The sequence below is a fragment of the Mesocricetus auratus genome, unplaced genomic scaffold (genome assembly GCF_017639785.1).
Source record: "Mesocricetus auratus isolate SY011 unplaced genomic scaffold, BCM_Maur_2.0 Super-Scaffold_100014, whole genome shotgun sequence".
NCBI classification, from domain to species: domain Eukaryota; kingdom Metazoa; phylum Chordata; class Mammalia; order Rodentia; family Cricetidae; genus Mesocricetus; species Mesocricetus auratus.
Window position 1 is genome coordinate 1,870,627 of NW_024429197.1, and position 27,769 is coordinate 1,898,395.

Genomic DNA, 27,769 nt, shown 5'->3' on the forward strand with positions numbered 1-27,769 from the left:
CAGACCTTCCTTAGGAGGGCGCCCATGGTAGAGCAGACCCTCAGTGTGCCCTTTCAGGTCTGTCCCTTCCTGTGCTGTGCGACAGCAGCGCCTTTATTCCCAGCACGAAGGAGGCAGAGGAGAGTGGATCTCTGTGAGTTCAAAGCCAGCCTGGGTTCAATCTAGCCAAGGCTGCATGGGGAGACCCTAGACCCTGTCTAAAATAAAATGGGGTGGGGCGAGTGCTTGTTCAAGGTCAGCTAGCACCAGACAATTAAGAGTTCATTTCTCCCCATGCCCCTGTGGGCCCTCATCCCAGCTTGACTGTGACCCCAGGCCTTCCCATCTGCCATCCTCCTGTCTCCATTCCTGAACCTTCCGTCCTAGCACACCCCCCTACTGGTAACTGTCATGTAAGTGTGTTTATATCTTCACCCCACACCTCTCTTTATACCTGTTCCTGCCTATTTCATCCCATTGATAATCTCCTCATCTGGGGACAAGGATTAATAGCCAGCTTTGAGTCCCATTGGTTCCTGACTCTCCCTGTCCCTTAGCCAGTGCCCAGCCCGTGTTTATGGGGCCTCGATCTCACCACTGTGGATGACAAGCGAGCTATACTTCCCAACAGGCTAGTCCAAACAGCAGCAAATATCACCCACTGGCTGGGTCTTGTCCCTAAGCTCTTCTCCTTCTGTCCTCGGGACTCAGCTGTCATGGCCCTAGTAGAAGACTGTGTCCCTTTGCCTGCTGGGACTTCTGAGGAGGGAACAGAGTGGAGCCTGGCAGGGAGGGAGGAGGGAGGCAGAGCCTATGAGCTGGCAGACAGAGGGCGTGTGTTCCTCTGCCAGCACACTTCCTGGGTTTCCATTGCAGGAAGTTTGGCACCTGCCTATCGGTGCCACTGATACCCAGGCTGGTGCAGGCGACTTTTAGCCAGGACAATCCCCCCGCTGGGAGCAGCAGGAGGAGGTGGCACAGAGGCCAGGGGTGCAGGACAGCCGGTGAGTGGTAGCAGCTGGACCCCGTACTGCCTCAGACTGTCCCAAGCGTAGAGTGGATGTGGGGAAGCCGGGGTCCTAGATTTGGTGCCTTTGACCTTGGGTAAGGCCCTGAGTCAAGCCTCATTGTTTGACTGGATGGAGCAGTGGGGCAGACGTGGAACAGGATGGAAGTACAGAGAACCGGCTGGTTCCTTTCTGACTTGCTAGCATTCTGAGGTTCTGCAGCTACATGTGTCTGAACTCCCTGCATGGCACCAGCTGTCTCTGACTCAGTGGCGCCCTCCTTTTCCAGCAGAGGTTAAGAGTCTTCATACCCATTGCAGAGGCCCCGTTGCCAGGTTGGGAATGCACCCAAGGGGCCCTTGGGCACAGGTAGCCTCAGTGTAGTCCCGGGCTCCATCCTTGGCTCTTATCTGGGGACAGTGGCAGCGATCCAGCCTCTGTGACTAGCAGATTCCTGTGATGCGCCTGAGGGTCACCCTCCGGTCTGGCCTGAATCCAATGTTGCCCCTTGATCCTCGCCAGCTTCAGGGTCTGGTCTGTGGGGTGGGGCAGTTCAGTCCTGGAGTAGAGGCTGGAAGGGTGAAAAGACAGGTTTGAAAGGGACACAAGAGGAGCCTCTAGAGATGGCAGCTACTGTAGTGACCGTCTTTGTTACTCCACACTGGCAGGAAGAACCAAATGGAAAAGGCTGGTGACAAAGGGAGGGAAGGCTGTTAAAGGGGTGTGTGGGGCTTAGGTGGGGAGGAGGAGAATGGAGATGAGCGCCCCCACTCTGACCTCTGTAAGTGGTCCCTTTAACAGTAATCCCAGGACCACTGTGAGGAGTGGTTCCCTGTGGGCTCTACCAGAGGGGACCCAATCCCGACTGGCTGCCCCGCCCCTCCGATGACTCTGGGTCCAGCTCTCCCCTGTCCCCTCTTCTATTGTGACTTTTAATCAAAAGAACAATCTTCTCGCCTGGGAATCAGACCCAGATTCTGTTCCCCAGCAATGTCCTGAGGCCTCTGGGGACCTGCACAGCCCAACCCCAACCCAGGCCCCAGGCCCCAGGGCTCTGCTTCTTCAGGGGCCAGTAACAGGGCCAGGAAGCAAACAGGTGGCAGGATTATCTTCTCCTGGTCTCCTGTTGGGCATCCTCCCACCGTGGGACCTGAGACCCACTTGTAGAGGGGATTAATAGCCTCTGGCAGGCAGTGACAGCTCAGGACAGCATACCCAGGTGACTTGCCTCACTGGGGTCTCTGGGGACCCTTGCCCCAGGCATTCCTTGAAAAAGCCCCATGACCCCAGCTTATGTGAGTCCCGGATTCTCTTGCATTATTGCTTTAACTCCAAGCCAAGAGGTGGGCAGTGGGGACCCCCTTGTAGGAATTGAAGAACCTGAGGTTTAGGGAGATAGGTAACAGTCCCAGGTCATGCGTCTAGCCTCACTCAGGACCCTGGATGTAAATTCCCGACCCCCACCAGATGGGGCAGGTGCCCCCCCCTCCCGCCCCGCTCATCCAGGTGACCTAGGGGGAAGGTGACCAAGGATCCCCCGGGTGCACGGTGGTGGTGGTCGACGGAGGAGGAGGAGCCACGGGAAGGGGGAGGAGTGGCGGGAAACAAAAGGAGGGGGCGCGGCTGCAGGTGGGGGGGCAGGTAGGGCGAGCCCGCGCCCCCTCCCCGAGCGTCACCTTTTATGGTAAGGCGCGCGGGGCGGCAGGGCGGAGGGAGGCCGGGGCGGGAGCGAGGGGCGGAGGCGCAGCGCCGGCGGAGGCCGGAGCGTGGGGCAGGCAGCAGGTAAGTGGGCTCAGCGTGGGGGTCCCAGCTATGCGCCCCAGGCAGGATCACCCGCAGGTGGCGGCACGGGCAACTCTCATCCACCGCGCTAGACCCAACGTTGCGCTGCTGGGGGGCTCGGGGCGGGTACTACCCTGTGTTCTCTTGTCCCTGTGTGTCCCGGGATCTCAGTCTTTAGGAACTCCAGGAGGTTGAGTGCGGGACGGTGCGGGGGGCTCATGTCCCTGCTCTGAAGTGGGACGGGGCTAGCAGGGCGGAAGCTCCTGCACAAAGAGGACAGCGTTCCGCACATGGATTGAATTATAATTGCCGCAGTGACCCGGCCAGCTGCCCCGCTTCGCTGCTGCTCCAGGGCGAGCTCGCGCGCGCTCGCGCAGGGGGGGGTTTCCTCTGCTCCCATGGCCTTGGAGCCCTGTTCCCAGCTCCAGTCAGGGGACGGGAAGAAAGGTCCTGGGGTCTTCTTGCCCGGCCTGGCAGGGTCTGGGAATGAGCGATCCCCAAGGTGTGTGCAGCTACTCCCCCCTCTCTAGCCCAGACCTGAGGTCCCAGGGGAGAGACTGGGCAGCGCCCAGATTCCAGCTCTCAACAATGGAGACCACTGTCCTCCAGCCTCAGGACTCCGCCTGCCCTCTGAGGTTGAATGACCAGCTGGTCTCCTCGCAGCCACCCTCCAGGGCAGATTTCTATTCACTTGATGAGTAAAACACCAGGCCCAGAGAGGTTGGGTGACTGCATCAAGGTCACCCAGTAGGAGCAATGGCCGGGGAGAACGCAGCTCTGTGCCTCTTCCTCCTCCGGAGTAGGCGAGAGGATGAGTGACCCTTACTTTTTGAGACTTGAAGGTCTCTTATGGGAGTGAGTGAGGACATACACTCTCCTCCCCGCCTCCAGCAAAGTTTAATTTTGGCTCCAAACTTAGATTGCTTTTGGGGGCTGTGTGAAAGAAAGAGCGATGCTCTTTCCGCCGTGGCTTTAGAAGTGCGGGCAAAGAATTAGGAACGAGGGAACTACTCCAGGCACATCCCCTACCAGGGGCTGTAGCTAAAGCTGGCCCTGGCTGGCTGGCCGGCTCTCAGCCTTCTTCCTTCCTTTTGACAGGAAATGACTCTCCTTCCCTTTGTCCCCACTTTCTCCGCTTACTCAACTGAATCTGGGTGTCTGATTTGCCCTCCGGGGGAGGAAGGATGGGGGTGGAGGGTCGGCTGGGAAGTTGTCATACTGCGCCTCCCCCATCTCCAGGGTGAACTCTGGGGCAGTGAGACCAGAGAGAAGCGCCAGCAGGCTCTCCTTTTGGGACCTGACAGGGCTCTGAAAATCCCTAGCTGCTCGAGGTCTCCTCGACTGCTTGACAACGTTAGGGGCGGGTATGGCTGCCCAGCTGTGAACATCTGGCCTCCATGCTGGATATTGCAGAGAAAGCAGGCATGATGGAGTGGGGATCAGACTAGCGGGGAGGAGGTGGGGAGGGTTGGGAAGAGCCACAGCCTGTCCCAGGGGACCCGCCTAGAATGTGTTGACCGCAAGAAACTGGTCTGGGTTGGGTCATTTGGGGGAAGGGGAGGGGCTTGGGGGGAAGGAGGAGGCTTGTAAGGTCCAGGGAGAAAAAGTTCAAGGATGCCCATGGACATCCTTGCAGGATTCTCTGGTAGGATTCAAGCCTGCTGGAGGGCCAGGGAAGCACACTTGAATTCTGGTTGGGACTGTGACAGAGCCTCTCCCCACAGCTGAGGTGTGCGGTCTGAGCTCTTGACTTTATAAAATGTCCGCTAAGGTTTCTGTAATTTCTGTTAATTCTGAAGACCACTTACAAAACAAGTTCTATTTATGGGTCCGGGGTTGAGACAGGGTCTAACTATGTAGCACCAGGCTGGTCTTGAACTCATGGAAATCCTCCTGCCTCAGCCTCCTGGGTGCTGAGATTACGAGTGTGTATTATCATTTGTGGCTTCAAAATACTTTCGAAGGGTTTCTGTGTGTGTAGCCCTGGCTATCTTGGAACTCACCATGTAGACCAGGCTGGCCTCATACTCACAGAGGGAAATCCACATCTGCTGTTAGTCTCTTGGGGCTGTCCCCCTCAGCTGTCCAGCCCCACTGCTTGAGACTAACCAAATTCCCCCCAAGGGCTTGTGACTGGGCTTCAGGCGTATCCTGGTGGCCCATACAGAAATAGGGAGGGGGATAAAGGACACATTTTTAGCCATGAGTACTATGATTGGGTGCCAGAGAGGACTTCTGTGGCCAGTTCATCCACAGTGACCCACCTAGACCTCAGCCCCAGAGGCTGCTATGTCCTTCCCAACATGGCGGTGCCTCCTCTGCACAGATCTCTGCTTCCACACCTGCTCTGTGAGGCTGCTCTCTGGCTCTTGACGCAGACAGCTGAAGGCAGGCGAGGTTACCTGAGGGGATCAGACACAGGGATAGTGAGCCATCAGGTGCTGTGATGAGCTGTCCTTACCCTGAGGAAGCCACAGATGGGAGTCAGGGGAGGCTCTGTAGAGTACAGGTGAGGTTTGAACTGGGTCTCAGAGAGCTGAAATTAACTCTGTAGGAACAGGAAGGGAAAAGCTCACTGGACCCTCTAACAGGAAGAAAGGGCTAAGGTAGTTAAAAATAACTCTAGGGGCCAGGCGCGGTGGCGAAAACCTTTAATCCCAAGGAGGCAAATCTTGAGATCAAGGCCAGAACACCCAGTCTTACACAGAGAAACCCTGTCTTGAAAAACCAAAACCAAATAATAATAACTTGAGGAGGGTTGGGGTGTGGCTCGGTGGTAGAGCATGTACAAGATCCCAAGGCTATCCCCAACATCAGAGAGATGGGCAGGCTTGGGGGAGATTGAAGCCATGGAAGCTCAGACTTTGCCCTTCTGAGGAAACAAGGAACCTTAAAAACTCTGAAGCAGCAGGGCAGTGGTGACGCACGCCTTAAATCCCAGCACTCAGGAGGCAGAGGCAGGCAGATCTCTGTGAGTTCGAGGCCAGCCTGGTCTACAGAGTTCTAGGACAGTCAGGACTGCACAGAGAAATCTTGTCTCAAAAAACTTAAGCACAAGAGAAACAATCGGATTTATGCTATGGGAAAATTGGGGTTAGGAGGTGGAGCAGAGTGAAAATTCTACCATGAGGCAGAATCAAGAATGTCCTGGTTTGGGGGCTGGGTGGAGAGGGCAGAAGAGAACTGAGTGGTCACCTGCATGGCTCCAGTGCTGTGTGATCCTGGACAAGGAACTTGATTTCTCTGAGTCTTAGTTTTCTCATGCACCAGATTGGGTGATCACAGAGTGTTGTTGGGTGCTCAGGGCAGCATGGGAACTGAGTAGGTCTTTTACCCATCTCGTCACTCTTACGTTGCTGTTTTCTTCCAGTGGAGCTGGCCTGAACCTTGGACCTTGTCTTCCAATAGAATCCATATCTCAGGTGAGGGAGGGGCCGTTGGCAGCTATCAGGCCTGTATACTGTCAGCTGCCTGGGCTGGGCTCTGGAGACGGTGGCCAGGGAAGGTGTTTTCTGAGTCTGCAGAGCTGTTCCATAGGCCACTGGGAGGGGCCTTCAGGGTGCATGGGCCCCTGTGACCTGGCCACCCGGTAACCACCTGGCCTCTCGGAAGGCGTCCCCTGCCCCTCCTACATCTGTCCCTTCCTTTCCTTCTCACTGCACAACGAGGCTGGCTTACAACTCACCATGCCTTAGTGCCACCTCCGGAGGAATTGGGTGTTGGGCGGGGCCCACCAGCACAGCGAGGTTGCCTCCTGAGAGAAAATAGGTTCTGGGAAAGTTCTTCTGTGGACAGCAGGGTACACTGTCCACCTGAACCCCTGTGCCCCCAGCCCTCCACAGGATCCGCTGATCATGGCCTCCAAGTCTGAAAAGAGGGTGGCCTCTTCGGTGTTTATCACCCTGGCACCCCCACGGCGTGACGTAGCTGTGACTGAGGACGTGGGCCAGGCGGCTTGTGAAGTCAGACGTGCCCGGCCCTGGGAGACCCCTGCTCCCATGAAGACCCCCGGGGCCGCCTTGAGCAGGAAACCCAGTGCTGGGGCACCGCCTGGCAGAATTAGCGCCTCGATCCCTGCAGCCCCACCCCAGCTGGCCAATGGAGGTAAGAGTGGCCCTAAGGGGACCAGGACAGACGCGACACCAAAGCAGGGAGGAAAGGGCAGGCTCTGGGTTACTCATTCGTTCAGTGCCTACTGTGTGGCTGGCCTACTATGGAACCCACCAGCCTGCACCTGAGTCCTGGCTCCTCTGAGCTCTGTGATCTTGTAGGTCACTTAAGTGCTCTGTGTCTCAGTGTCAAAAACTTGGGAGTGTAGTTGTGAGGATTAAGAGCATTAACGCAGGACCAGCAAGATGGCTCAGCAGGTAAATGTGCTCACTGGGCAAGCCTAAAGACCAGAGTTCAATCCCCAGAACCTACGCAGAGACAGATCGACTCCTGCAAGTTGTCCTCTGACCTCCGCACACACACACACACACACACACACACACACACACACACACACATGGATACACACACAGATGCACACAAGCACACTAAGTAAAGTAATTGAAAAATACATATTAAGCCTGATGGTGCCGGTGCAGGCCTTTAAACCCAGCACTCAGGAGGCAGAGGCAGGAAGATCTCTGTGAGTTCGAGGTCAGGCTGGTCTACAAAGTGAGTTCCAGGAAAGGCTCAAAACCTACACAGAGAACACCTGTCTTGAAAAACCAAAAAAAGGAAAGAAAAATACATATCAAATGTCAGAGGAGCAAGCATTACAACGGAGCCTGGTGCCATCCAGGAGAAGAGGTAACTCTTTCTGAGGTTCCTCTGAAACCTCTGCTGGATGGGGGACCTGGCAACAGGTACGGAGGCCCTGAGGCAGAAATGAGCTTGGAGGGTCTCAAAGATGTTCTCACTCAGTGCTTGGGTGTTGCTGCTTGCCTGCTACTCGGTTTCTTTCTTTCCGTGCACTGGCGCACATGCGTGAGAGAAGAGATCGGTGGACAGTCTGTGGGTGTTGGCTCTCTCCTTCCAATCCCCACGTGGGTCCTGGGGAGTGAACTCAGGTCATCGGGCTCTGTACTGTCTTTCCCCACCGGGCACTTCACTAGCCCTGTGATAGTGTGTGTGTGTGTGTGTGTGTGTGAGAGAGAGAGAGAGAGAGAGAGAGAGAGAGAGAGACAGACAGACAGACAGACAGACAGACAGACAGACAGACAGAAGTGTCTTTCCCCACCGGGCACTTCACTAGCCCTGTGATAGTGTGTGTGTGTGTGTGTGTGTGTGTGTGTCTGAGAGAGAGAGAGAGAGACAGAGAGAGAGACAGAGAGAGAGACAGAGACAGACAGACAGAAGTGAGGGGAGACAGAGACAGACAGACAGACAGGAATGAGAGGACAACCCTAACGAGCTGGAGAGAATGAGCAGGACAGCTTCCACCACGTGGGTCCCGGGGTGGAGCTCAGGCCGTCAGACTTGGGTTAAAGACGCTTGTCAGCTGAGACACCTCACACCCCGCCCACTTACCTTCTGTTGGTCTTCCTCAGCTCATTGTCCCACAAGTGAGACGTAGCTTGGAGAGGACACGGCCCTTTGATACCTCCGAGAGAGCTGGATCCTGACTCACAGCTTGCATGGAGCGTGGCTCCCAGTTTCCCACACTCCCAGCTGCGATGGGAGTCACACCAGTGTCACCTCTGGGCTTGTTCCAACACAACCGAGTCCCACCTCAAAGCCGGAGCTGAGGCTTTAATTTGCATTTTTTTCTGCTTCCCTGGGTAGATTCTTTGTGAATCTTTATTTAGTTTTTAAAAGATTCATAGGCCGGGTGTTCGTGGCGCACGCCTTTAATCCCAGCCCTCGGGAGGCAGAGGCAGGTGGATCTCTGTGAGTTCGAGGCCAGCCTGGTCTACAAAGCGAGTTCCAGGACAGTCTCCAAGTCAATACAGAGAAACCCTGTCTCGAAAAAAAAAAAAAAAGATTCATTTTATGTGTATGAGCGCTTGTGTGTCTGTGCAGCACGTGAGTGCAGTGTACGCAGGGGCCAGAAGAGGGCACTGTATCCCCTGGAGCTGGAGTTATAGAAAGCTGTGGGTACCCATGTAGGTGCTGGGAACCAAACCCAAATCCTCTGGAAGAGCAACCAGTGGTGTTAACTATTGACCCTATGTGACTCCATCTAGTCTTGAACTCCTGAGCTCAGATATTATTTTTCCTCAGCCTCCCGTATACCTGAGACAGACATGTGCCAACTTGCCAGGCTTTAAAAACAAAACAACAACAAAACCCTTCAAGCCAGAAGATGGGGGTACATACCTTTCTTGTTTGTAAAAGCTCTAGCTGTCCTGGAACTCGATCTGTAGACCCCACTGGCCTCAAACTCACAGAGATCCGCCTGCCTTGGCCTCCTGAGTGCTGGGATTAAGGCCTCCCTTCCTTCCTTTCTTTTGAAACAGCTTGGAACTCAATCTGTAGACCAGGGTGGCCTGGAAATTACAGAGGTCTGCCTCTGCCTCCCAAATACTGAGATTAAAGGCATGTGCCACCACCACCTGGCACCTTTAAATTTCTTTTGTCTTTTTTTGTTTTGTTTTGTTTTTAAAGATTTATTTACTTATTACATATACAGTGTTCTGTCAGAAGAGGGCACCAGATTGAATTATAGATGGTTGTGAGCCACCATGTGGTTGCTGGGAACTGAACTCAGGACCTCTGGAAGAGCAGTCAGTGCTCTTAACCTCTGAGCCATCTCTCCAGCCCCCTCTTTTGTCTTAATATTTATTTTAGCTTTAGTTTTAGTCTGTGTGTATGCAGGTGAGTACAGGTGCTCATGGAAGCCAGAGGTGTTAGGTCCCTCTGCAGGAGGGTTACAGCTGCTTGTGAGCCTCTTGACGTGGGTGCTGGGAAACCAAGCTTGGGTCCTCTGCAGTGGCAGTGTCCTCTGCAGTGGCAGTGTCCTCTGCAGTGGCAGTGTCCTCTGCAGTGGCAGTGTCCTCTGCAGTGGCAGTGTCCTCTGCAGTTGCAGTGTCCTCTGCAGTGGCAGTGTCCTCTGCAGTGGCAGTGTCCTCTGCAATGACAATGCTCGGTCTTAACCATGGAGCCACCTCTCCAGCCCTCATTTTAAAATGTATTTATTTATTTTATGTGCATGGATGTGTTTGCCTGTGCTGTGAGAGAATGTTAGATGCCCTGGAACTGGAGTTGCAGACAGGTGTGAGCCACTGTGTGGGTGCTGGAAACTGAACCCCAGTCCTCTGGAAGAGCAGCCAGTGCTCTTAACCTCTAGCCAGCCCACCAGCTGAAATTTTGCTTCATTTTTTAAAAGTATTTATTTTTTTTCTGAGACAGGGTTTCTCTGTGACTTTGGAGGCTGTCCTGGAACTCACTCTGTTGACCAGGCTGGCCTTAAACTCACAGAGATCCACCTGCCTCTGCCTCCAGAGTGCTGGGATTAAAGGCATGTGCCACCACTGCCTGGCAAGTATTTATTTTTAATTTATGTGCATTGGTGCTTTCCCTGTATATAGGTCTGTGTAAAGGTGTCAGATACCCTGGAATTGGAGTTACAGACAGTTGTGAACTGCCATGTGGGTGCTAGGAATTGAACCTAGGTCTCCTGGAGGAACAGCTAGTGTTCTTAACTGCTGAGCCATCTCTCCAGTCCCGATTTTTTCTTTCAATTTTTTTTCCAAGACAGGGTTTCTCTGTGTAGCTTTGGAGCCTGTCCTATAACTAGCGCTGTTGTAGCTGGTCTTGAACTCACAGAGATCTCCTGCCTCTGCCTCCCGAGTGCTGGGATTAAAGGCATGTGCCACCACGGCCCGGCTGATTTCTTTCATTTGTGTGTGTGTGTGTGTGTGTGTGTGTGTGTGTGTGTGTGTGTGTGTGTGTGTGTGTGCCTCTGTATGTGAGTGCAGTACTGTCAGAGGCCAGAAGAGGGTGTAGGATCCCTTGGAGCTGGAGCTACAGGTGGCTGTAAGCTGCCTGATCGGGTTTTGAGACTTGATCTCGGATCCTCTATAAGAGCAGTAAATGACTTAATTGCTGAGCTACCTCTCCAGTCCTACAGTCCCCATTTTTTATTAATTTTAAATTACATTTATGCATTGTGTGTGTGCCGTGGCATTTGTATGTGAACTCAGAGAACAACTTGTAGGAGTCTGTTGTCTCCCTCCACCTTGTAGGCCCTGGGAATGGAACTCAGGTCCTCAGACTTGGCAGGAAGCACCTTGGCCCACTGAGCAATGGCACTGTCCCACAAAACACACTTTCACTGACCCATAGTAATTGTACATGTTCCTGGGATACTGTGTCATATTTTACAGCTTGTAGGCGGCATGCAATCATCAGGTTAGGGCAATTAGCATATCCACTGCCTCAAATGCTTAGCTCTTTGTGGTGGGAATATTTAGAATCCCGTTAGCTACTTAGCAATGTGCAAGAGACTGTTGCCAAGCGCAGTAGGAGCTCTTCTCTTTCAGGGTATGGTGGCACAGGCCCGAAATCCCAGCTCTCAGGAGCCTGAGGAAGGAGGATTGGGAGCTAGAAGCTAGTCTGTGTGATCTGGTCAGAAAGGGGGAGAGGGAGGAGAGCTGATTTTCCTTCCACCCAGCCGCACCTGGGACCGGCTAATGCTCTGAGTCCCGTGAGGATGAATGAGTACAGGACACTTGTTCTGTTCAGGGAGGTGAGGCTCTCAGCCTAGGATAGTGATCCAGGTCTGTGCGGCAGTGCGGAAATTACCAGAAGCTGGAGGTAGAGGCAGGCGTAGTCAGCCCCCAGCCACCTGTGTTTAAACAGCCCCGCCCCGCCCCGCCCCTCAATCCCGCCCCGCCCCCACGATTCTGCCATTCTACTGCCTACTCTGGGCCAGTCTGGAACACACATCCCACTGTAAGGCCCCGCAGCCCTGGGGAGGAGTGGTCAGTGAGGAGAGGGTGGAGTAGGCTAGGAAACCTGACCCCAGAGAAGTGACGGGAGCTTGCTGAGCTGAGCACGGCCCAGGTCTTCGGGCTCTGGGAAGTCTAGAGCTTTCTGCACTTGTCCTCTTTTCCTCCACGGTTATTTGCATGTATAGGCGTGTGCCGCAGGTCGGAGGGCAGCTTGGAGGGGTCTGTTCTCTCCCGTCCTTTGGATCCTAAGGATTGAGTTAAGGTCAGGTTGTCAGGCTTCATAGCAAGTTCCCATAAGCCACCACCTCCTCTTCCTCTTTTTTTTTTTTTTTTTTTTTTTTTTGGTTTGGTGGGTGGTTTTGTTTATTTAAAACATGTTCTTTGTTTTGTTAATTATTTATTTATTTTTTGTTTTTACATTCCAACCAAAGTTTCCCCTCCCTCCCTTCTTCCCAGTCCCTCCTCTTCACCTCCCTCTCCCCTCCCCTCCCCATCCTCTCCTCATCTCTGTCTCCAGATACTGGAGAGCATGGATCTCAGCCAGCCATGGTATATCAGGTTGCAGTAAGACTAGACACCTCCTTTAGGCTAGATGAGGAAATCTGGTGGGAGGAAAGGGTCCCCAGAGCAGGCAACAGAGTCAGAGGCAGCCCCTGCTCTCACTTAGGAACCTCACACAAAGACCGAGTTACACTATTGCAGCATATATGCTGGGGGTCCAGGTCAGTCCCATGCAGACTCCCTGGTTGTTGGTTCCATCTCTGTGAGCCCCGGTAAGGCCCAGTTAGTTGGTTCTGTGGGTTTTCTTGCGGTGTATGTTCTTAATGTATAGACCAAGCTGGCCTGGAACTCATAGAGATCCACCCGCCTCTACCCCCATGCCCTGGGGATTAGAGACCTGAGCCACTGTGCTGACCTCACAGGGCCACTATTGACTGTGCTGCTCCTGTACCTGACAGTGACAGAAGCCATCACAGTTCCTTCCCGAGACTCCCCCACCCCTGCCTTGTCCCCATGAAGGGAGCTGGCACCCTACTGGCTGCAGTCTCACAGTGGTGATCTTGATGGTGATGATGGTTCGTGGGGACAGGGCTATGACAGTGGTGGCCAAGCCTGCCCCTCCTCTTATCCCCCACAAGCCCAGCAATCCGTCTTTAGGATCCAAGGCCCTAGCTTTCCCCCTCCAGCCTCCTCACACTCAGCTCACTAAGAGGAGCCCAGGCCACCTGTGCTAGTAGTGGGACGGTCCCATGTAATGTCTGACTCCAGGCTCTGTGTGTGCCGTCTCGTGGAGGTGGAGCTGGGCTGGTATAGTGCTTAGCTTATGTACACATGCACGCACGCATGCACGCACACACCAAAGAACCTTTGTGAAAGTAGGGCTAGCCCAGCCTCTCCGAGTACTGGGATTAAAGGTGTGCACCATCACCTGGCATTGCTCACTTTCCAAAGGAACAATTTAAGACTCAAAGAGTTGCCACTCTTGCCTGACGACCCACAGCAAGCCAGTGGCAGCCATCCAGGGTGGATCGGGGTCTGGAGCCAGACCCGAGCCTTTACACACTGCTGCTTGGCCTTCTAGAAGGGTGAGTAGACCTTGTGACCTTCGGGGAATCTGGACAAGCCATCTCCTCTCCCTCTGTAGGATGCTCTCCTCCACCACCTTCCCTGAATGATGAGGACCTAGACCTCCTCCCACCTCCTCCACCGCCCCCTTCGGCTTACCTGCCTCTCCCTGAAGAGGAGCCTCCTGCCCTGATGGGGTCATCACTCATTTCTGACTTGGAGCAACTACACCTGCCCCTGCCCCCACCTCCACCCCTACCACAGGTACTTCGAGTGTCCCCAAGCCTCCTCGGCCCCTAGGTGGGTGGGGGACCTGGGCCTTTCCAGTATTATCAAGGGGGACGTGGTTTGGTCCCTTCTTCTTGAAGACCATTGGTCTTCAAACCTCTTCCGAGGATTTTCAAGGTTTCTGGAGAGACATGTCCCTCGTCCTCTTTGTTCCTTAGTTACCCACTCTGCTCCAAGACATGCACTGGTTCCGAGCCAAATCTTCACACTGCATAAGAAGACAATTAGGCTAGGCGGTGGTGGCGCACGCCTTTAATCCCAGCACTCGGGAGGCAGAGGCAAGCAGATCTCTGTGAGTTCGAGGCCAGCCTGGTCTACAGAGCGAGTGCCAGGACAGCCTCCAAAACAATACAGAGAAACCCTGCCTCATAAAACAAAACAAAGCAAAACAAAAAAAGACAATCCTCTGCCTTTCGTATAGAGGGTTGTCAACCTGAGTGGTGTCCTGGGTCACGTCTATGTCACTCCAGCTCAGTGTCAGTGGGTGGGACATGTCATCCCCAGGATATTCTCAGGAACAGAAGTCAAGGTGGGCCTGATAGTTGCAGGCCCATAATCCCAGATACAGAGAAGGCTGAGGCAGGTTGACCACAAGGTCTAGCCTAGACTACAAAGTGAGTGCATAGCAAGCCTGGGCAACTTAGTGAGACCCTGTTTCAAACTAAAAGGTAGAGAAAAAGTTGGGATATAGTTAATTCAGTGGTAGAGTGTTCGCTAACTAGCATGAGACAGTCATTTTGGTGGAGGGAGCCCCAGTCAGGGAGCAGGACGGTCCTTGACTCTTGCTGCCATGGTAACCATCCTGCTAAGCTATAGAGGCAGGACACTTGCTTCTCCAGCCTCAGTTTCCTCATCTGTACAATGGGACTAATTGTACTTGGAGCCACCTAGACAAAGAGGCAAGCTGAGAGGGTCTGGCAGGGTCCCCACCAGCTCATCTCTCTCCTATCTCCTTGATCTATGTCCCCTCAGGCGCCACCCAAGGGATCTTCTGTCCGGCCTCTGCCCAGTCACCTCAGACCCATGGAAGAGGAGCTACCCCCTCCTCCGGAAGAGCCTGTCACCTTTCCAGAGAAAGAGGCATCCACAGGTACGGCCACTAACTGGGTTTCTGATCCTCCTGGGCCCAGGGTGGCTTCTCATAGGAAGTGGGGGAGTAGGGTCCCCTGCTCATTGACCGGGATCGTCTGTATGGTGTGCAACCACTGAATGTCCCGTTGCTGCCGTGCTTGCTTCGGGTTTGTTGTTGGTTTTGAGATAGGGACTCATGTAGACCAGGCTAGCCTTGAATCCCGTATGTGGCCAAGGATGTCCTCCTCAGGTTCTACCTGCCTCGCCTTAGGAGTGCTGGGGTTAGTTTGCCACTGTGCCTGGTTTATATGGTACTGCAGGTGGAAGCCAATGCTTCATCCTCGGAAAGCACATTCTCCTACTGCCCCAGCGACATCCTAACCTTTGTGTGCTTGTGTTGAGACAAGGTCTCTTTCTAGCCAAATCTGGCCTTGGACCTGAGATCCTCCTGCCTCAGCCTCCTGAGTGTCAAGATTACAGGATAGCTGGTGCTAGTTAGCCTGGAACTCACTTGTGAAGTCAGGCAGGCTTCAAAGTTGTAGCAATCCTCCTGCTTCAGCCTCAATGCTAGTGAACTACTATGCCCAGCTTTCTGTCCCTGGGGCCCACATAGTAAAACAGACTCTCAGAGGTTGTCCCCTGATCTCCACACAAGGTGGACATACATTCGCCCGCGCGCGCGCGCGCGCGCGCACACACACACACACACACACACTCTCTCTCTCTCTCTCAATCTCTCAATCAATCAATAAAAAAATCAAAGTTTTGTAGTCATTTTCCCATTTATTCATGTCTGTGTGTATGATGTAGGAGGATTAGAAGTTTACATTCGGGACTGGAGAGATAGATGGCTCTGTGGTTAAGAGCACTGGCTGCTCTTCTAAATGACCAGGGTTTAATTCCCAGCACCCACATGGCAGATCTAGTTTCAGGGGATACTGTGCCCTCTTCTGGCACCAGACATGCATGTCTTATACAAATATACATGAAGGCAAATGCATAATACATATAAAATAAAGCATATTTTAAAACGAAGTTTAAGGAGCTGTTGGTGGCGGCTGACTTTAATCCCAGCACTCGGGAGGCAGAGGCAGGTAGATCTCTGTGAGTTCGAGGCCAGCCTGGTCTACAAGAGCTAGTTCTAGGACAGCCTCCAAAGTCACAAAGAAACCCTTTCTCGAAAAACCAAAAAAAAAAAAAGTTTAAGGTCATCTTCAGCTACATAGTGAGTTGGGGGCTACCCTGAGCTACAGAAGACTTTGTCTGAAAAAAAAATTACAAAGCCAACCAGGCATGGTGATACATACCTTTAATACCAGCAGTTATGAGGCAAACACAGGAGGATGTCTGAGTTTGAGGCCGGCCTTGTCTACACTGCAAGTCCCACGCCAACTAGGGGTACACACTGAGACCATGTTTCTCCATGCCTCCCCCACCTACCAAACACACACACACACACACACACACACACACACACACACACACACACACACGTTTCTGATTTTGCCCTTTGAGCTTTGGGACTGGGGACCCTGTCTGTAGCAGCCACAGGGCCGTCCTCATTGCTGGCTTCCCCAGTGCATCTGAGTGGGTTTCCATTTCCCGGTGCAGCAGCTCTTTAAGCTTTTTTTAAGGCTGTGTGGCAGTCCCCAGTAGGAACATAGGTGTGGTGGGTTACACAGCCGCCTCCTGATGGATTTGTAGGTGGTTTCTTGCCGTAGCTACACAGAGCTGACTCACCTAGCTGTGGGGTTTTCTGGGGTAAATTCCTAGAAGAGGAAATGCCCTATAAAAAGGCTGTTTTTGATCTTGTATTTTTGTCAAATCACCTTCCTTAGTCAACCCAGCCTACGTGCACCCACCAAGAGGGCTGAGTTGTTTCTAGAAGCTTCTACAGCACTCTGTGCCTTGTGTAATTGAGCTGTGACCTGCTTACTCAGGTTCTGCCCCAGGCACGGAAGACACCGTTGAGTCTAATGCAGTGTCCTCTTTCCTGGGTCACAAAGCAAGACAAAGGCCAACTGTTTTCCTAAGTATGTCATTTACCTTTCAACTTCCGGCAGATTTTGTCACACACACAAAAAAGGTTTTGTTTGTTTTTGTTTTTAAGGTACAGTCTTACTATATAGCTCAGGCTAGCCTGGGCCTCTTGTCCACTATCCTTAGCCTTCAGGGTGCTGAGATTACAGGTGTGAGTCACCACACCAAACATCTTGTTTTGTTTTGTTTTTCTTAAGATTTATTTTAGCCAGGTATGATGGTGCACACCTTTAATCCTAGCACTCAAGAGGCAGAAGTAAGACCTCTGAGTTTGAGACCAGCCTGGTCTCTAGATCAATTTGTTATTGTTGTTATTGGCTTTTCAAGACAGGGTTTCTCTGTGTAGCCCTGGCTTTCCTGGAACTCACTCTATAGACCAGAGATTTGCCTGCCTATGCCTCCCAAGTACTAGAATTAAAAGTGTGCACCACGGGGGCTGGAGAGATGGCTCAGAGATTAAGAGCATTTGCTACTCTTCCAGCGGTCCTGAGTTCAAATCCCAGCCACCACATGGTGGCTCACAACCATCTATAATGAGATCTAGTGTCATCTTCTGACCTACAGGCAAACATGCAGACAGAATACTATACATAGTAAATGAAATAAACCACAGAAAAAGTGTGCACCATGAAGCCTGACTATTTTTATTATTTTTAATTTTATGTTTTGTGTGTATGTGTGTGTGTGTGTGCATTGCATATGTGCACATTTGTATGTACACATGGGTGCACTACCCTGGGAGTCCACAAGAGGGCACTGGATCCCTGGAGTTAGAGGTAGCTGTGAGCGGACTGATGTGGGTTGGGGGAATTGAACTCAGGTCCTGTGTAAAGCAGAGTGGGTTTTTAATCATTAAGCCATCTTAGCTCCTCTCTTAGAATTCATGTGACCTCCGTTTTACATATAGATCTTGAGTCAGGATCATCTGGGTGTTGGTATCACTACAGACCCCCTCCACTCTTTTAGAGATGATAAGCTAGATGCCAACACTGCTTCTTTCTTGTCTTGCTGTATAGACCAGGTTGGCCTGGGATTAAAGTGTGCATCAATAGCTGGGTATAGAGGCTGGCAGATCTCTGTAAATTCGAAGTTAGTCTGGTCTACACAGTGAGTTTCAGAACAACCAGGGTTACATAGTGCACCGTGGTGCCCAATACTGTATCTTCGATTTTAGCTTCCCAAATGCTATTCACCCTCCTCCCCAGTGCTCATCATGACCCTCTGTGTTTATCAGTTCAGGAAGGCTTTGAGACTGGGCCCCAGGCACACTGGACATCATATTCTGGGTGGTTACTGGGCACTACCTTCCTGTGCTAATGACAGCCTGTGTCTCCCCGACCCCAGATGTCTGCGGCTTCTGTCACAAGCCCGTGTCTCCTCGGGAACTGGCTGTTGAGGCCATGAAGAGGCAGTACCATGCTCAGTGCTTCACCTGTCGCGTCTGCCGCCGTCAACTGGCTGGACAGAAATTCTATCAGAAGGATGGGCGCCCCCTGTGCGAGCCCTGCTACCAGGTACTTCCCTGAGTGTGGCCGCCAGGCTCCACACGCTGACCCCAGAGTTCCTACGAGAATGGGCGCTGTGAACCCAGCTGAGAGTCAGAAAGGAGAAAACTGACCGGAGTAGGACTCGGTTCCCGTGGCTGCTATAATACTTGTGTCCGCTTCCCAGCGAAGAAAAAAAAAAACCCACTCACTTGGTTGAGAGGTTCCATTGCCAATCTGAGCCTGTGGTGAGGCTGTGCCGCATGACAGGAGCCTCTGCCCGGAGGAAGTGGCTCCCCTCGCGGCCAGCGAACAAGAGGAAGGGACCATGCCACACCCCTAGTAACACAGATCTCCGTTAGGCCCCGCCTCCTAAAGACTCCTCCCAACAGCGCCCCCTTGAGCACGAGCCTGGTAGACTGATGGAGAGCATTCAATATGCAACTGAACCAACTTGAAGCCACCAACTGAACTTGGTGAAAGCAATACACATTTCTCTCTTATAGTTATGGGGGTCATTGGATCCAAATCAAGGTGCCTCCTTCTCTCGAACTGCAGGCTCTGGGAGAGGAGACATTTCCTTGCCTTTTCTAGGTTCTTTTCAGGGTTTTGCTTGCTTGGTTTTTTTAAGACAGGATTTCTCTGTGTAGCCCTGGCTATCCTGGAACTCTCTGTAGACCAGGCTGGCCTCCAACTCACAGAGATCACCTGCCTCCACCTCCCAAATGCTGGGACTAATGGTGTGCCTCTTCTGGGGTGTTTTGAGACTGCAACACAGCGTAATCTCGAACTCCTGACTGTCCTTCCTCCATACCTGAGTAATGAGCCAGGTGTAGTGGTGTCCATGGATTCCCAGTATTCAGGAAGCTGAGGCGGGAGGATGAAGAGTTCAGGAGCTTGGGCTACATAGCAACACCCTGTCTCAAAAAAAAAAAAAAGCAAAGAATTTATATACCAACAATCAATAGTTGTGTTGAACACTTAAGAATTTGTTAGTCCTCCCCCCCAAAAAAAAGAGAAGGAGAGAGTGGTGCACACCTTTAATCCTCATACTTGGAGGCAGAGGCAGGAGGATCTTTGAGTTCAAGGCCAGCCTAGTCTACAAAAAGAGTTCCAGGACAGAGAAACTCTATCTTGGAAAACCAAACAAACAAAAGTTAAGGGGGCTGAGTATGACAGCATACACCTGAAATCCAAATGCTTGGTGGGTGGAGGCAGGGGGTTCAGGAGTTCAGCCTCATCCTTAGCTACATAGTGATTTTGAGTCCAGCCTGGGCGGCATGATACCCCGTGGCAAAAGTATCATAAAAATGGGGGGCTTTTGAAAAATTACTAAGAAGGTGTTTCTTAGGCTGGACGTGTAATTTGGTGGCAGAGTATTTACCTGGCATGCACAAGGACCTGAATTCAGTCCCTAGTACTGAAAAAAAAAAAAAAAAAAGAATAGAAAGAAACGAGGAGCTGGACATTGGTGGCCCACGGCTTTAATTCCAGCACTCGGGAGGCAGAGGCAGGTGGATCTCTATGAGTTCGAGGCCAGCCTGGTCTACAGAGCGAGTTCCAGGACAGCCTCCAAAACAATACAGAGAAACCCTGTCTCGAAAAACTAAAAAAAATTTTTAATGAAGATTAAAAAAAAGAAAGGGAGGAGGAGGGAAGGGAGGGGACGGGGGGGGGAGAGGAGTAGGGGGAGAGGGGAGATAAAGACAACAAGAGGACTGTAGACCTCATGGCTCAGGGTGGGCGTGTCCGTGGCTTGCCTGAAACAGCGGCTCTCTGCCCCAGGACACTCTGGAGAAGTGTGGCAAGTGTGGCGCGGTGGTGCAAAACCATGTCATCCGGGCCCTGGGCAAGACCTTCCACCCAAACTGCTTCACCTGTGTGACCTGTGCCCGGTGCATCGGCGACGAGAGCTTCGCGCTGGACAACCAGGACCAGGTGTACTGCCTGGATGACTTCTACAGGTGGGAAAGGAGACCTGGCCTGGGGGAGCGGGGAGGACGGGGCGGGGCTGGGGGAGCGGGGAGGACGGGGCGGGGCTGGGGGAGCGGGGAGGACGGGGCGGGGCTGGGGGAGCAGGGAGGATGGGGCGGGGCTGGGGGAGCCGGGAGGACGGAGCAGGGCTGGGGGAGCAGGGAAGACGGGGTGAGGCTGGGGGAGTGGGGAGGACGGAGCAGGGCTAGGGGAGCCGGGAGGACGGGGCGGGGCTGGGGGAGCCGGGAGGACGGGGTGAGGCTGGGGGAGCCGGGAGGATGGGGCGGGGCTGGGGGAGCCGGGAGGATGGGGCGGGGCTGGGGGAGCCGGGAGGACGGAGCAGGGCTGGGGGAGCGGGGAGGACCGGGCGGGGCTGGGGGAGCGGGAAGGACGGGGCAGGACTCTGGCCCGGTGGCAGGGCTGGGGGCCAGGCCAATACTTCCTACGACTCCTGTGCTGAGAGAAGCCGCCTTCCTGTTAGGTCCCGCACATGAGTCACGGGCATCTGCCCTTCGCGTTCCCGCACTCTGCCAGGCTCACGTCTGACACGCTCCGTGCAGTCCTCAGGGTTCTTATGCCCAGGAAGTAGAGTGAGAGACTACATTTTACCAGAAGTAGAAACGGAGGGATACAGGAACCAAGGTGCAATGAAGCTTCCGTTTAAGGAGTGGAGCTGGGGGCGTGGCTCGGTTGACAGACTACCTGCCTACTCTGTATAAAGCCCTGGGTTTCATTCCTAGGACCACATAAACCTGAAGTGCAACACTCCAGAGGTAGAAGCAAGAGGGTCAGAAACTTAAGGGCATCCTTGGCTACCCTGGCAAGCTCAAGGCCAGCCTAGGCTATATGACACCATCTCAGGAAAATCAAAAGGACTTGACTTGGGGCCTGGATTTCAGACCCTAGGCTATGTCCCCTCCCCTGAGACCTGGAGTGAGGACTGGGGGTACAGACAAGAGGGAGACTCATGCTTTGTCCCCGTTTGAAAAGAAAGAGGGCCGGGCGTTGGTGGCGCACGCCTTTAATCCCAGCACTCGGGAGGCAGAGGCAGGCAGATCTCTGTGTGTTCGAGGCCAGCCTGGTCTACAGAGCGAGTTCCAGGACAGCCTCCAAAGCCACAGAGAAACCCTGTCTCGAAAAACCAAAAAAAAAAAAGAAAGAGATGGGGCATGGTGATCCATGTCTGTGATGACTGAGGCAGGGGGATTAGCGCTGCCCACCTGAGGTCAGCTTGGAGTGTAAAGCCCTGTCCCAAAAGATAAGCAAACAGTAGCACTCAGAAGGCAGAGGCAGGCGGAGCTCTGTGATTCCAGGTCAGCCTGGTCTACAGAGCAAGTTTCAGGCCAGCCAGGGCTATACGGTAAGACCCTGTATCAAAAATAAGTAAACAAAACAAAAAAAAAGCACAAGGCTGACAAGAAGGCTCGGTGTATAAAAGGGCTTGCCACCAAGCCTAATGACCTGAGTTCAATCCCTGGGACCCACAAGGTGGAGGAAGAGAACTAACTCCTGCATGTGGTTCTTGGACCTCCACGTATAACTGAATAAATACGCTTTAAAAAAAAATTTACATTGCTGGGCGTTGGTGGCGCACGCCTTTAATCCCAGCACTCCGGAGGCAGAGGCAGGCAGATCTCTGTGAGTTTGAGGCCAGCCTGGTCTACAAAGTGAGTTCCAGGACAGCCTCCAAAGCTACAGAGAAACCCTGTCTCGAAAAACCAAAAAAAAAAAAAAAATTTACATTGAGCAAAGCACAGGATAATGATGGCCAGGCCCACCAACACTCCTCTGGGGCCAACACCTCCCAGTCAATTACTGGCTTGGCTAATTGCACTCTGGGAAGCTGGATTGGTTGCACTGATCCCTCCTCCCACCTCTGCTGGAAAGGGTAGACATCTGTGGCTGCCTCTGCAGATTCTGTCACCTAGCAACGGGGCGTGGGGGGGAGCCCCACGGGCCGCTCTGGGAGTGAGCTGCCGCCACCCCACTTCTGCCAGCTGGTTTTGCTGTCCGTGTGAATGACTGACACTCCTGATATGTGCTTCCCCCTCCCGCTAGGAAATTTGCCCCCATGTGCAGCATCTGTGAGAATCCCATCATCCCCCAAGATGGGAAGGATGCCTTCAAAATTGAGTGCATGGGAAGGAACTTCCATGAAAACTGTTACCGTTGTGAGGTGAGTGGAGCTAAGATGGTTTGAAGAGCTGTGGCCACAGGGCAGCCGTCCCTGGCTCCCTGCCCTCAGTGGAGGCCAGGAAGAGAGGATTGGAACACACAGGGCTCCATCGGAGTTCGGTGTGAGCTCCTATCACTGACTATGGGAAGAGACTGTGCTAACTCATGGCGGTGACACCACTGGTAGCAAGTGATAGCCCTGAGGCAAGCCCATCACTCTACCTCCTGGTCCTGCCTTTACTTTCTTTTCTGAGGGCTGGCACAGCACATGGGCACAGACAGCTCAGGTTTATAGCATTAGAAGCCCCAAGGGAGCTGGCATCAGGATGGCTGAGTGATTAAGGTATTGGAATTAAGATCCAATGAACATTATGTCTGCGTGGGTTTGAATTCCACTCCTGGCATAAGTGCTACTTTGCTGTGTGGTGGTGGCGCACGTCTTTAATCCCAGCACACAGGAGGCAGAGGCAGGTGGATCTCTGTGAGTCTGAGGCCAGCATGGCCTACAAAGCCAGTTCCAGGACAGGCTTCAAAGCTACAGAGAAACCCTATCTCAAAAAACAAACAAAAAAAGAAGTTCCAAGAGAATGAGAGTAGACCCCATTGTGGGAGAGGCATACTTCCCAAGAAGGTTCCTGGTTGGCCTCACACGGGTTATTGTCAATGGGACAAATGCCAAAATCAAAAGCAAATTGGTTGAGGAAAAGACTTATTGTACAGGTTACAGTCCATTGTTAAGGCAGGAACCTGGAACAGAGACTATGGAGGAATGCTGCTTACTGGGCTGAACCCTCTCTCTCTGGTTTAGATTTCTTAGACAGCCCAGGACGTCCTACATCAATTAGCAATCAAGAGAATGGCCCACAGACATGCCACAGGCCAATCTGCTCAGGGCAGTCCCCCATTCAGACTCCCACAGATAGCTCTGAGCTGTGTGAGATTGACAGCTGATGCTAACATGCCTTGGGAGCCTATCCCAGGCTGGGAGCTGGTGAGCGAGGATTGACAGCCCCTGGAGCCAGAAGACAGAACGCAAGACACAGGTCTGTCCATACAGTCCTGTCCTGTCTCCCTACCTCACCCCACCCTGACAGGGTCTCACTGTGTAGCCCTAGCTGTCCTATAACTCACTACAAACTCATGGAGATGCCCCTGCCTCTGCCTCCCTGATGCTGAGAGTGAAGTGTGCACATCACACCTGGCCTCATGGAACGGGTTTTGACTACCACAGACAGAAAGGAATCCTGGGCAGGCTTAAACCTCTGTAGGTGCCAGGAAAAGCAGGTGAGAGAGATGGGTTTTAGGAGCCAGTGAGATGGCTCAGTGGGTGAAAATACTTGCCACCAAGCCTGGCTACCACATGGTGGAATGAAAGAACCGACTTGTGCAAGCTGGCCTCTTACCCACACACTCTGCTGTGACACAAGCATGGCTGCACATATATGCACAATGCATAAATTAAAGTGTAATAAAATTTAAATGGGATTAGAGGGAAAAGGCAGTGATGAGTGTCTAAGCAGGAGGTAGGAGAAGAAAAACAATTCTTGTAGCCCATGACTGTAACCCCAGCCCCGGGGAGGCTAAGGCAGAAGAACTTGAGCTTGAGGCCAGCCTAGAACACGCAGTGAGACTCTTTCTGAAGGAAAGGAAGAAGGTTCTTTTCTAAATAGGGGTATTTAGCCTATTACATGAGACTCGATGGATTTGTCAGTTGCATAGAGGGGAAAGGAAATACAGGAGAGAAAACTTTGCAAGCGTGAGAGCCTGGGTTCAGATTCCCAGAGTCCTTATGAAAAGCCAGGTACACGCCTGTAATCTCAATGGGGCTGAGCTGGGAAGAGGGGATAGGTTGATTTCTGGAGCTCTGGCCATTGGCCCAGCCTACTTGACGAAGTCCTGAGCAGTCTGAGTGTTTGCACACACAGGAGTATACACACACACACACACACACACACACACACACACACACACTGCTGCAGGGGAAACTCTGAAGAGGAAGTGGAGGGGGGTTTCTAGATATGCCAGAGGCGACTTGTAAGAAAGGCAGCCAAGAAGGGGAGGGGCTGGGCTGTGATGCGAGGCTGCTTAGAAACTGCTACCACGGGCCGGCAGGAAACGCCAGGCAGTGGTCATGTGGTCAGAAGGGACAACTACTATGTCTTTATTTTTTATTTTATTTTTTAGATGTATTTGTTTTATTTTATGTGTGTGTGTATGTTTTAACGGCATGGATTTATGTGTACCACGTTTGTCTGGTGCCTGTGGAGACCTGAAGAGGGCCCTGACCCCGCTGGTTCTGGAGTTATGGCTGGCTGTGAGTCACCATGTGGGAGCTGGGAAACAAACCTGAGTCCTCCGCAAGAGAAACGAGTGCTCTAAACTTAAACTCCTGAACCATATCTCCAAACCAAGACCTTGTATTTATTTATTTAGTTAGTTAGTTATTCGGTTTTTCAAGACAGGGTTTCTCTGTGTAGCCCTGGCTGTCCTGGAACTCACTCTGTAGACCAGGCTGGCCTCAAACTCACCAAGATCCATCTGCCTCTGCCTCCTAAGTGATGGGATTAAAGGTGTATGCTGCCGCTGCCGCCACCACCACCCGGATAAATTAAACTACCTTTTTTTATTATTTATTTATTTATTTTTATATGCATTGGTGTTTTGCCACGTGTCAGGTCCCCTGGACCTGGAGTTACAGACAGTTGTGAGCTGCCATGTGGGTGCTGGGAATTGAACCTGGGTCCTCTGGAAGAGCATCCAGTGCTCGTAACTATTGAGCCATCTCTCCACCTTAAACTGACCCCAAAAACAAAACAAAACAAAACCCACAGATGTAAAACCTAGACCACAGCAGCCTGGAACAGAACTGGATTCTGTTTCTCCCAGAAGGAAATGTGTCCATGTCCTGCCCATGGCATCCCTCATCATTCCAGCTGACTCTATGGTCTATGTGGTTTATTACTGACAATATTTTTATAAATGGAAAGTGCTTTTTAATTATAAAAAAACTGTCATATGTACTGCCTTATTAAATCCTAATGACAGTCTTGGGAGATGACTTATTGTCCGCGTTTAAGTTGAGAGAACTGAAGCTGGGCATGGTGGCATACACCTGTTGTTCCCAGTACTGGGAGGCCGAGGAGGGAAGATGGAGAGTTCAGGCCAGCCTGGGACATGCAGAGAGAGACTCTGTCTCAAAAGGAGCAAAGCCAAGCTGGGTGTGGGATCGAGAGTTCAAAGTCATCCTTGGCTACACAGTTTGAAACTAGCTTCAGCTTTAAGAGTGTGTCTCGGCCGGGCGATGGTGGCGCACGCCTTTAATCCCAGCACTCGGTAGGTAGAGGCAGGTGGATCTCTGTGAGTTCGAGGCCGGGCTGGACCAATAGCCCCCAAAACAATACAGAGAAACCCTGTCTGGTAAAAACCAAAAAAAAAAAAAAAAAGAGTGTGTCTCAAAGTGAAGGGGTCTGGAGAGATGGCTCAGCAGTTAAGAGCACACACTGACTGTTCTTCCAGAGGACCCGGGTTCAATCCCCAGCACCCACATGGCAGCTCACAACTGTCTATAACTCCAGTTCCAGGGGATCTGACACCCTCATACAGACATACATGCAGGCAAAACATCAGCGCACATGAAATAAAAATAAATAAACCATGAGGAGGAGCTGAGCGCCCCCGGGGCAGGTTCTGTGCTGGCATGAACCCACATGTACTTCTGTCTTCCCAGGACTGCAGTGTCCTCCTGTCTGTGGAGCCCACCGACCAAGGCTGCTACCCGCTGAATGACCACCTCTTCTGCAAGCCCTGCCATATAAAGAGGAGTGCTGCAGGGTGCTGCTGAGAACCCCTGGCCAGCCCTCCCCTGACTTGGTTTCCCCACCTGACCTCCTTCCTTTCCTTTTGAGTCTCACAGGACACCAACACATTGCTCAGCACACGGTGAATGGACACCAGGGCCTGAGACACTAGGGCTTGCCGCCCCCAGGTACACAGCTACACAGCACCCTCCAGACTGTCACGGCAAACCAGAAGGCCTCTCACCATGAGACTTGAACCCTGGTCCCTCTCTGTTGCTGGCCCTGGCCTGTTTGTGGGGACAGGTCTTGGCCATGACTCTGACCATGATGCTTAGCTTCCCTGCAGAAGGTACTGAGACCAGCTTAGTGCATTGAGCTGACCTGTTTGAGGTGTGCCTGCCCAGTTACTGTAGAAAGTGTATTTTCAAATTGTAGAAATTTATGCTGGGGCTGGGTACAGAGGTAGGAGGATCTCTGTAAGTTTGAGGCCAGCCTCAGAGAAAAAAATAACAAAAACAAACAAAACAACAACAACAACAAAAAACAGAATGCAACTCTGGGGCTGGTGAGATGACTCAGTGGTTAAAAGTACTTGCTGCTCTTGTGAAAGACCAGGGTTCATTTCCCAGCACCTTCATGGAGGCTCCTAAGTGCCTGACTTGTAACTCCAATTCCAGGGGAGCTGATGCCCTCTACTGGCCTCTTCAGGCTCCTGCATGCACACAGTGCACATATACTCAAGCAGACACACACACACATTTAAAAAAAAAACAAAAACTTTAGTCAGGTGCAGTGGCCCATGTCTTTAATCCCAGCACCTGGGAGGCAAAGCAAGCAGATCTCTGCGTTTGAAGGCAGCCAGGGCTACACAGTGAAATGCTGTGGTTTGTTTTAAGTGGCTAAGTCTGGCAGTCCACTCTATGGATCCTAATGCTTGGGAGAACTACCAGGCTTGAGGCCTGCCAGGTCTTTGTAGAGTTCCAGATCAGCCTCGGCTACATTGTCTCAAAAATAAGTAAACAAACAAACCGCAAATGCATGGGAACATGATTCAGTGGCCACCCAGCCCTGGAACACCTGCTGAAGAGGCGCTGGAATCTGAGGAGTAGGATGGCGCCCCCCCAGGCGCCCCCTACTTCCTGGTTCTCCCGTGTGCTCTTGTGAGCCGTCCATAGGCATGAACTAAGTGCCTTTGATTTGCTGGGGACAAGAGGGGTTCTGAAGCTCCTTCCTACAACCTTCACTGGGGCTGAGGCTGCCCAAGTTCTCTCCCCCTCCCCCTCCCTCCCTCCCTCCCCTCCCTCCCTCTCTCCCTCTCTCCAGGATGAGGCCAGCGAAGGGCATATCCCTCTGGTCTCCCATTTGTACCTCAGCCCCCATAACCACAGCCTCCATGAGGCTACACCTAGAGCAGTCTTCCTTTTAAAGAAATCCACTCTAGGGCTGGCAAGATGATTCGGCTGGTGAAGGGGCTTGCCACCACGCCTGATGACCTGAGTTCTATCCCTGGGACCCACGTTGAAGGAGAGAACCATTTCCCTGAAGCTGTCCTCTGGTTTACACATGCGTGCCACGGATACACCTTTGCGCACACAGGCACACACAAATAATAGAAATAAGATGTAAAATAGAAAAAAACTCACTTTTATGCTTTGTAACTTCTAAGATGCACATAGAACAAATTAAACACGTTTTCCTTTCTTGCATCTTCTTTTTGTTTGGGG

The 27,769-nt window shown here is 52.4% G+C and overlaps 1 protein-coding gene across 2 annotated transcripts; it reads left to right on the plus strand.

Annotated features, from left to right (window-relative positions):
* Nucleotides 1-851: 851 nt before the first annotated feature.
* On the plus strand, nucleotides 852-27,751 carry Fblim1 (filamin binding LIM protein 1). 2 transcript variants are annotated; one of them, XM_040757495.1, is made up of 9 exons: nucleotides 852-983; nucleotides 6,139-6,190; nucleotides 6,601-6,872; nucleotides 13,296-13,480; nucleotides 14,477-14,594; nucleotides 17,960-18,129; nucleotides 19,885-20,063; nucleotides 22,132-22,249; nucleotides 25,976-27,751. In XM_040757495.1, exons 3-9 carry the CDS (start codon nucleotides 6,623-6,625, stop codon nucleotides 26,087-26,089), a joined length of 1,134 nt encoding a protein of 377 aa, XP_040613429.1. In that variant the 5' UTR covers nucleotides 852-983; nucleotides 6,139-6,190; nucleotides 6,601-6,622; the 3' UTR covers nucleotides 26,090-27,751. The 2 variants fall into 2 exon arrangements, with proteins under 2 accessions (XP_040613429.1, XP_040613430.1); XM_040757496.1 differs by lacking the exon at nucleotides 852-983 and adding an exon at nucleotides 2,711-2,768.
* The last annotated feature ends 18 nt before the right edge of the window (nucleotides 27,752-27,769 follow it).